At 35.7% G+C, this 9,542-nt stretch overlaps 2 protein-coding genes across 2 annotated transcripts; both read left to right on the top strand.

The window, feature by feature from the left end:
- Nucleotides 1-62: 62 nt before the first annotated feature.
- On the top strand, nucleotides 63-1,262 carry LOC110226763. Its single transcript, XM_021019384.1, has 3 exons — nucleotides 63-228; nucleotides 312-411; nucleotides 496-1,262. Exons 2-3 carry the CDS (start codon nucleotides 349-351, stop codon nucleotides 1,177-1,179), a joined length of 747 nt encoding a protein of 248 aa, XP_020875043.1. The 5' UTR covers nucleotides 63-228; nucleotides 312-348; the 3' UTR covers nucleotides 1,180-1,262.
- Nucleotides 1,263-5,470: 4,208 nt separating this feature from the next.
- On the top strand, nucleotides 5,471-9,489 carry LOC9303974 (potassium transporter 9). Its single transcript, XM_021017452.1, has 9 exons — nucleotides 5,471-6,242; nucleotides 6,345-6,570; nucleotides 6,661-6,906; nucleotides 7,001-7,051; nucleotides 7,131-7,391; nucleotides 7,469-7,636; nucleotides 7,732-7,986; nucleotides 8,120-8,642; nucleotides 8,877-9,489. Exons 1-9 carry the CDS (start codon nucleotides 6,093-6,095, stop codon nucleotides 9,415-9,417), a joined length of 2,421 nt encoding a protein of 806 aa, XP_020873111.1. The 5' UTR covers nucleotides 5,471-6,092; the 3' UTR covers nucleotides 9,418-9,489.
- The last annotated feature ends 53 nt before the right edge of the window (nucleotides 9,490-9,542 follow it).

The raw sequence follows: 9,542 nt of genomic DNA, 5'->3' as shown, positions 1-9,542 counted from the left end.
TTTTTCGGCCTACTATTTTGCTCCAAATGTCCAAACAAAAGCAAGAAAACTAGGTAGGTACGATGATGGGGGTGTGCGGCCTTTTTACCATACATCTGTCCCAGATATCTTTTCTCAAATCGGGAGACTGAGTGGGAAGAAAAGAGAAGTATGGTTTACAGATCAAGAATTTAATCACATTCATACTTACATCCTCCGGAACTGTGACGATGTCATACCATTCGAGAAGTAAGAAACAAAATTCATACCTTAATAATACGCATATATTATTTGCAAAATAATTACTTATACAACAAAACAAATGTCTGTAGGATCTTTGATGATCAAGTGTCTGGAGCGTATCCAAACATGACAGAGGCTCGAAAAGAGGAAATGAAGCAGACACAATATGCTAATTGGTTAAAATATTATGTAAGTTTTCACCGTTGATTTTACATATATTATGAACATGGTTACTATTTATTAAAATCGTACATTTGCTTGTATGTTTTGCAGATCAAATCAGCCGCAAGTAGGCAGGAACACTATCCAACATGGTTTGAAGAGTTGGTTGGAGGTCCTCTATCAAGGGCAATGGCATACCCGATGTATTGCACTCGAGGCTACGTTTTCATAAAACGTCCAGGGATTACTAACAGAAAAACAGTGAATTATGGGGTCGTTGTTCGTACAGATTCGATAGACTACTATGGTGAAATTACTGATATATTAGAGGTTGAATATCCGGGAGTCATAAATTTGAAATGTATACTCTTCAAGTGTGACTGGTATGATCCTAGAGTTGGAAGAGGTGTTAGACTTACAAAGTATGGTGTCACAGAGATCAACTCGACTAAGCAGTTAAGAAAGTACGATCCGTTTATACTTGCATCTCAGGCAGCACAGGTTTGCTACATACCATATCCACAAGTAGGTGTTCGACAATATCCATGGATTACGGCTCATCAAATAAATCCAAGAAGCAGAGTTGATGGGGTGAAAGAAAAGGAACCGCTACAACAAATTGCAGTAAACGAAATTACGCAAGTAGATCAATCTGTCGGTGACATTCCCCTCGTTGATATTGAGAACATAGAAGTCGAACAGATATGGGAAAATGCGGAAGACGAAGAGGATGGAGAAGAGTTTGAAGATCAAAATGATTCTGCTAGTTCAGATTATTCTTCCGATTCTGAGTAAATCAAATATATCTTCTTTAGTTTTATATATATATTTTATAAAATCTGTTTAAATGCTTTTAAATTTATCATATTATATGCATTATAATTTATTTGTTAAAAAAAATCTGTTTCTATTTTATAATAATTAAACCATTCTAATATTTTATTTTATTCATACTTTCGTCGGAACTGTCGTATGAAACGTTTGAGATTAAATTTGTACCGCTTAAATATATCTTGATACAAAACAGGGTATATTTAATTAAAGAAATACTTGACACAAAATAATTAAAATTATTTAAATTAATATACCCTGTTTCCGACGAATTTTCCAACGACATTATTTTCTCCTACGGAAAATCGTCGGAATTAGGCTATATTGAATTAATTTATTTTTTTTACTTTTCTTTCAGAAATACTGAAGCGGGAACATTTTCCGACGAATGTTCCGACAAATTTTTAAATTTCGTCGGAAAATTCGTCGGAAATAGTTACATTAATTTCTCTGACGTTCGAGATAAGTAAACGGCAATAGATTTAATGCCCAATTTCCGACGAATTTTCCGACGAAATTAAAAAATTTGTCGGAACATTCGTCGGAAAATGTTCCCGCTTCAGTATTTTTGAGAGAAATGTACAAAAAATATTTTATTTCTTTTCGGATAATTCGCCAGGATTAGTTGCAGAAATATTTCTGACGCCAGGAAAATGTAAACGGCAATAAATTTAATACCCAATCTCCGACGGAATTTCCGACGACCATATTTATCGGAAGTTGGACATTAAATCTCGCGAATTCCCGCTGCATTGTTTCCGACGAATTTCCGACAAATACACAATCTCCGACGGAATTTCCGACGACCATATTTGTCGGAAATTGGACATTAAATCTCGCGAATTCCTGCTGCATTGTTTCCGACGAATTTCCGACAAATATGGTCGTCGGAAATTGTTATATATATACGACTCACATATTTTTACCTCTTACACACTTCTCACACACTTCTCACACACTTCTCACCTCTCTCTACAAAATCTCTCTAAAATTTCTCTGTGATAAACAAACGTTAAGGTAAGATGTTTAGTTTTATTTTCTTCATAATTTTGTTTATAAAATTCAAAAGACTAATTATAAATTTTTTATTTGATTAAGGAGATGGATAATGGATCGTGGAGTGGATATATGGCGTATTGTAATGAACGTGGGTTTGCTCCGGATTTGAATCTTGGTTCCGAAACCCAACCACCGGATGATTTTCCCATGGAGGACACGGAAGTTCCGGAGACGGAACCATTGGCGATGCCTACACGGAATGATGATGCAAATCCACTCGATTCTATGACGCTAGACCAATTACTCCGTGCTCCGGGTCGAGAGAAATTGAAAAAGATCGACCCAAGCCGTATGAACGGAACAACTTGGTAAGAAATTGTATTATTTAATTTATAGTTTTATGTAGATAATCTCAATTAAATAATTTGGTAATTATAGGTATAGATTCGATAAAGGATTCACAAAGATTATCAAGAAAATCATGGAGAGCGATTTCCCCGATCCCGCTCCGAATATTACGTCGGTCTCCGGAGACACAAAGAAACGTTGGTTTAAGGCATTTGCGGTTAGTTTATTTAAATAAAATTTATGCTTTATTTACTTTGTTTATAATTTTAGCTAAAAAAATTAAATTTTAAAATTTTACAACACTAAAAATATATATATTTTAAATTTTTTAATATTGTAGCAAAAATTTTATTGGGATTATGGTCTTACGGCCGAAGTACAAGAAAAATTTGAGGAGATATGTGGGAGTCGTTTATTGGATTATGTTTATGGATGGAAAAAGAAATGGCTTAACGGGAAAGAAAAGCCAAAATGGATGCGAGAAAACGTTTGGCAAGGGCTTATTGCATATTGGTTACAAGAGCAAAATAAATCCCGTAGTGAAACTAATTCTCAAAATCGCAAGAGTGAACGCGGAGGCTATGGCATGGCTAAACATACTTGTGGATCAATGCCATATGTCCGGAAAAAGGAAAAAATGGTAAATAAAAATTTAAATTTTTTACATTTCAATTTGCATTATAATAAATTTTATTGTAAATTTTTAACTAATAAATATTTTAAATGCAAGCGTAATCCCGAAACCGGTGAGTATCCCGATATGGTGACATTCATGGAGGAGACTCACAAACGGAAATCGGACGGGACATTTGTTGATAAAAAAGTTGAGGCAATAGCTCGTCGATGTCGGGAGATGGAGAAAGAGAAACTCACACAATTGAGTCAACATTCGGACACGCCTGCTGATTATCAACTCACCCAAGCAGAAAAAAACAATATTTTCCGATCGGTAAGTAATAGTAATTAAAATATTATAATTTAGATAATATGTTTTATTTCCTAACAACATTTTCATTATAATAGCAAGTTGAAGTTAAAAAAGGACGTAGATTTGGATTCGGTTCCATTCCGTTTGACGAAGACATGGGCGGAAGTTCGTCATATTCACATGCACACGTGAATTGTCAAGAAAACGCAGCCGAAATCATCGAGTTGAAGACTCAATTAAAAGATTGTAAGTTTTGGATGGATATGATGGCCCGTCTTCTCGCCAAGATCAACCCGAAAATCAAAATGAAACAAATAACGTTGACACTCTATTTGATAATATATAATATTCGCGTTTGTAATAATTTTTAGTTGTTTAAGAACTTATTAATGTTTAATTATGTTTTTTATATTATGTGGTGAATTTTATTTTTTTTAATTATGTTTTTATATAATATTTGTGTTTGTTTTATTGAATTATTACAATTAAATTAAATTAATATTATTTAATTTAATTAATTATATTAATTAACAATAAAATATAAATATTTTTTTTAAATAAAATATAATATTTCGTCGGAAATTCATCGGAAAATAATAAAAAAATACGATTTGTCGGAAATTCGTCGGAAACTATTAAATATATTATTATATTATATTTTGTCGGAAATTCGTCGGAACGTTCCGACGAACTTCCGACGATTTGTGCTCGGAAAATCATCGGAATCGTACTCGATCTTGCGGCGTCGTTTGTAGGAATCTCCTCGGAATGGCGTCGGAATATGCCGTCGGGATATCGTCGGCAATTTTCCGTCGCTATTCCGACGGACATTTCCGACACCTTTCCGACGGGCTTTCGACGAATATTTCCGACGATTTTCCAACAAATATTTCCGACGAATTTTCTGACAACTCATCCCGACAGAAATTTCCGACGAATTTCCGACGAATATTGTTTTCCGACCAGAGAATTCCGACAAACTTGGTGTAGTCGGAAATTCGTCGGAAACATCCATTTTCCGACTATTTGGTTTGTCGGAATTTGCTATGTTTTCTTGTAGTGATAGCTCTGATAATTTAAAATTAATGTGGTTAATTCGCAAGTTTAAATTTCACAAAAATATTTTATATAACATAAATGCTTAATCTCATGCACGTTCTCTTTTTAGGAGATATGTATATATAGGGACTAATATATATATTCACGTATTCGATGATGAATTTTTGGGAAAATTAATTATAGTCGATACCGCCACTACATAACTATTACAAGTCCAATAAAAAACAAAAGAAACTAGTATGAGTCAATGACCTTAATATCTTTGATAAGTATATACTTAAAACTTTATTTATAAATTTAACCGCCACAAATTTTCCATAGCACATATAGTCAACTTAACAAATTATAGGTTAGTGTTGTTTGGTAATTATTAATTAGTATACCAAACAAGTTATAACCATTTTATTTTATTCAATGAGTGTAGGTAAAGAATCTTGAAATGGTGTTTTCTATTCTTATGTATATATTTGACAACCAATAAAATTTTCTAACCCGATCAAATAAATCTAAATTTTACATGTTAAACTAAAAAGACATATTTCCTTAGCTTAGTGAAACTTGATTATATTATGTCCTTCCAATTTTTTCACCATTTTTACCCTTCAAAATTTCTTAAGCTTTCCACACATATACTAATTTCACAGCTTTATATGAGACATCACTTTCATACAACAACAAAAGCAATAATAGATTTTCTGGTACATGTATCAAAAAGTTGTGCGGCCTGCGTCAGAAAAATGCAAGCACAAAACAAAGAAAGTAAACAAAAATATCCAAACAGTGAATCTAATTATAAAATTCTGACTACTTTTTTTTTGCAAAAAGTAGGATAAAATCGAATTTAATTCTTTTATCGAAAGTCGGATAGATCCTATGTCGCTATCTGAAATTAATGTACATATGAAAAAAACTAAATTTAAAAAAAAAAAACGCACAAAAAGAAAAACAAAAAGAGAGAGAGAGAGAAAGAAATCGAGTTTAACTGCTCGTGTCTCTCTGTGCCACTCATCTTCAGTTTTGTAAGCGTCTTCATAACTTATAAAGTTGTATCGATCTCTCTTCTTCTTTCTTTGGTCACTCTCTGCGTCTTTCTTTCTTTCTTTGTTAATAATAATCCCAAAAGAAAGATAAACAAAAAAGAAAAGAAAAAAACACAACTTTCTTGAAACCGTGTTTGTTTCGTGTAATTTTCATAGTTGTTACAGATTCTCTCCTTTTGGGTTCTTTTTGTAATCATCATTTCATTGACTGATTCTGTTTTTTTTTTTTTTTTTGTAATTCCTTATTACAAAGGTTTTTTTTTGTTTCTTTGTTTTGTTTAGCTTTATTATCCATTTCCATCAGAACCAGAGTTGTTCGTTGTTGCTCTGTAATAACAACAACTCGAGTCAATTCTTATACTTAAGGAAAAAAAAAGTTTCAATTTTTGGTCTCATCTCAGTCGAAAATTGCTCAAAATAGTTATCGATTTCTAGGGCTCTGACTGGTTTTGATTAAAGGAATCAATTCAGGGGAGATTTCGAGTTCTGTTGTTGTTACAAAAATGGCGGAAAGGGTCGAAGCATCTGTAACAGAAGGAGAAAATACTATTGAAGAAAGAGAAGTAGGAGCTATGTGGGAATTAGAGCAGAAACTTGATCAACCCATGGATGAAGAAGCTAATAAGCTTAACAACATGTATAGTAGAGAAAAGGTTATTACTTTCTCAATAGACTCGTTTTAGACTTTGATGGCTATTCTGAGAATTTGAGAGAAAGTTGAGGTTTTTAAAGTTTTCTCTGTTTTTATTAATCAGGGCTTATCAATGTTGATGCTTCTAAGGCTGTCTTTTCAAAGTCTAGGGATAGTTTATGGAGATTTAGGGACTTCTCCATTGTATGTGTTCTACAATACATTCCCTGATGGAATTGATGATAGTGAAGATGTAATCGGAGCTCTTTCTTTGATCATTTACTCTCTTTTGCTTATACCTCTTATCAAGTATGTGTTCATTGTCTGCAAAGCTAATGATAATGGTCAAGGTAAGGTTAAATCCGCGATTACTAATTGATGTTTTTGAACCAACCGGCTTTGGTGTATGCTCATTTGGATCGGTCAATGTTGTTTTGCAGGTGGGACTTTAGCGATATACTCGTTGCTTTGTAGACATGCTAAAGTGAAACTAATCCCGAATCAGCACCGCAGTGATGAGGATCTCACGACTTATAGTCGAACAGTATCCGCTGAAGGGTCTTTTGCTGCTAAAACCAAGAAGTGGTTGGAGGGTAAAGATTGGAGGAAGAGAGCTCTTCTGGTCATTGTTCTTCTCGGGACTTGTATGATGATCGGTGATGGTATCTTAACTCCAGCCATCTCCGGTAAGCTTCTTTGCTTCCTTTCTCCTTAAGGTTTACAAAAAAAAAGATGACAGGTTTACTGAAAGTATTAGTTTGCAAAATCATCTTTTTACAGTTCTTTCGGCAACTGGTGGGATCAAAGTCATCAAACCAAATATGAGCGGCGGTAACATTCACCGCTTCTTATGTTAATTCAGGTTTCCGATCGGTTCATTTTTGCTAACTTGCTACTTTTCTCTTTGCAGATATCGTTGTGCTCGTGTCTATTGTCATTTTAGTGGGATTGTTCAGTATGCAACACTACGGTACAGACAAAGTCGGATGGCTCTTTGCGCCTATCGTGCTTATTTGGTTCCTCTTCATTGGAGCCACTGGGTTATACAACATCTGCAAACATGACACAAGCGTTTTAAGAGCGTTTTCGCCCACATATATATACTTGTACTTCAAAAGACGAGGTCTTGATGGTTGGATATCGCTTGGTGGCATTCTTCTCAGCATAACAGGTAATTGATTATACACCTTTAAATCTCCAAGAGATTCATTTTAAAGCCATCTAAATGTTACTTCTTGAATATTGCAGGCACGGAGGCACTCTACGCAGACATTGCTTATTTCCCGTTACTAGCGATACAGCTCGCCTTTACGTTTTTTGTGTTCCCTTGTCTTCTTCTAGCATACTGCGGACAAGCTGCGTATCTTGTAAATCATAAGGAACATTATCAAGACGCGTTCTATGCATCTATCCCGAGTTTGTCCTAAATCTTCTTAAAGCTTTACCGGTCTTGAAGTCATACATAGTGCTCTAACAAAACTCTGAAACTCTCTTTTGTTTTGACTCCTCAGATAGTGTGTATTGGCCAATGTTTGTAGTCGCGACAGGAGCTGCAATCGTCGGGAGCCAAGCTACGATCTCCGGGACTTATTCGATAATCAAGCAGGCCGTAGCTCATGGGTGTTTTCCTCGAGTTAAAATTGTTCATACTTCCAAGAAGTTCCTTGGTCAGATCTATTGCCCTGATATTAATTGGATACTCATGCTCGGCTGCATTGCGGTTACTGCTAGTTTCAAGAATCAGAGCCAAATCGGAAATGCATATGGTAAGATGTAGAATGTTAATACAAGAATTATCATTTTCGTTAATATTATGTTAAATAACCGTTCTAAGTTAATAATCATATGAACCACCCGCTCTTACTGTTTATTGACTGTCTTGGTATGTTCGTGAATTAGGGACCGCGGTTGTTCTCGTGATGCTTGTGACCACATTGCTAATGGTGTTGATCATGCTGCTCGTGTGGCATTGCCACTGGATCCTTGTCCTTATATTCACCGTTCTCTCCCTCTTTGTGGAATTATCGTACTTCTCAGCCGTGATCTTTAAGATCGATCAAGGAGGATGGGTTCCGCTCATCATAGCAGCGATATCTCTTCTCGTAATGTCAGTATGGCATTATGCAACTGTCAAGAAATATGAGTTTGAAATGCACAGCAAAGTGTCCATGAGCTGGATACTAGGCCTCGGTCCCAGCCTCGGGCTTGTCCGTGTCCCTGGGGTCGGGTTAGTCTACACGGAATTAGCAAGTGGTGTCCCTCACATTTTCTCTCATTTCATCACCAACCTCCCCGCAATTCATTCGGTTGTAGTCTTTGTCTGCGTCAAGTACCTTCCGGTTTACACCGTCCCTGAAGAAGAGAGGTTTCTTGTGAAGAGAATCGGACCAAAAACATTCCGAATGTTCCGCTGCGTAGCCAGGTACTGTCCTTTCTTCTTCTCTGTACGTCCTTTAGTAGGGGTTTTTGATGGGCTAAACCGGCCAGGGGAGTATTGAGCCAGACCCTATTCGACCCCAAGTCTGCTTCCATCCATGATTTTAGGAGGGATACTAAGATGGGCTGATTAGCGGGTTTTTGGTCCAACATAACATTCATTTTCTTTATAGACACAGAGATTTTAGACTCTTGAAATCTCTCAAACTTTTTTTTACAGATATGGTTACAAAGATTTACACAAGAAAGACGATGATTTCGAGAACAAACTGCTGACTAACCTCTTCTCATTCATTCGAATCGAAACTATGATGGAGCCAGCTTCAAACTCAAGCATCTACAGCAGCACGTATTCCGTTAACCATACACAAGATTCCACCGTAGACTTGATCCACAACAACAACCACAATAGCAACAACAACAACATGGATATGTTCTCATCGATGGTGGACTACACGGTATCAACTTTAGACACGATAGTCCCTGCTGGTTCACCGCAAAACGGGGTGAGTTTCAGTCAGGACAACACGATAGAGGAGGAGGCAGATGAGTTGGAGTTTCTAAAGACTTGCAAAGAGTCAGGGGTTGTTCATATTATGGGAAACACTGTGGTGAAAGCAAGAAATGGATCATGGCTTCCAAAAAAGATTGCTATTGATTATGTTTATGCATTTCTTGCTAAGGTTTGTAGGGAGAATAGTGTTATCTTGCATGTTCCTCATGAAACCCTTTTAAACGTTGGACAAGTCTTTTATGTTTAGTTTCTTTTTTTTTTTTGTAAAACAATTACAGATAAAGGGGAATAAAGGGATACCAGATTTAAGATTATACCATTGAAAGTGTTACATGTATTTAGTAGTCCTGACGCAATCCAATCACGCCCAAG

The sequence above is a fragment of the Arabidopsis lyrata genome, assembly GCF_000004255.2.
Source record: "Arabidopsis lyrata subsp. lyrata unplaced genomic scaffold ARALYscaffold_7, whole genome shotgun sequence".
Taxonomy (NCBI): Eukaryota; Viridiplantae; Streptophyta; class Magnoliopsida; order Brassicales; family Brassicaceae; genus Arabidopsis; species Arabidopsis lyrata.
Note: the sequence above shows the minus strand (reverse complement) of the source record. Positions and strands in the feature narration are given on the sequence as shown.

What these genes read in the sequence shown, in the direction of transcription:
- LOC110226763 (XM_021019384.1), top strand. Translation starts at nt 349, where the DNA reads ATGACAGAGGCTCGAAAAGAGGAAATGAAGCAGACACAATATGCTAAT. An exon ending in CTAATTGGTTAAAATATTAT is followed by an intron (nt 412 to 495) that starts GTAAGTTTTCAC and finishes TATGTTTTGCAG; the next exon opens with ATCAAATCAGCCGCAAGTAG.
- LOC9303974 (XM_021017452.1), top strand. Translation starts at nt 6,093, where the DNA reads ATGGCGGAAAGGGTCGAAGCATCTGTAACAGAAGGAGAAAATACTATT. An exon ending in ACATGTATAGTAGAGAAAAG is followed by an intron (nt 6,243 to 6,344) that starts GTTATTACTTTC and finishes TTTATTAATCAG; the next exon opens with GGCTTATCAATGTTGATGCT. An exon ending in CCAAATCGGAAATGCATATG is followed by an intron (nt 7,987 to 8,119) that starts GTAAGATGTAGA and finishes TTCGTGAATTAG; the next exon opens with GGACCGCGGTTGTTCTCGTG.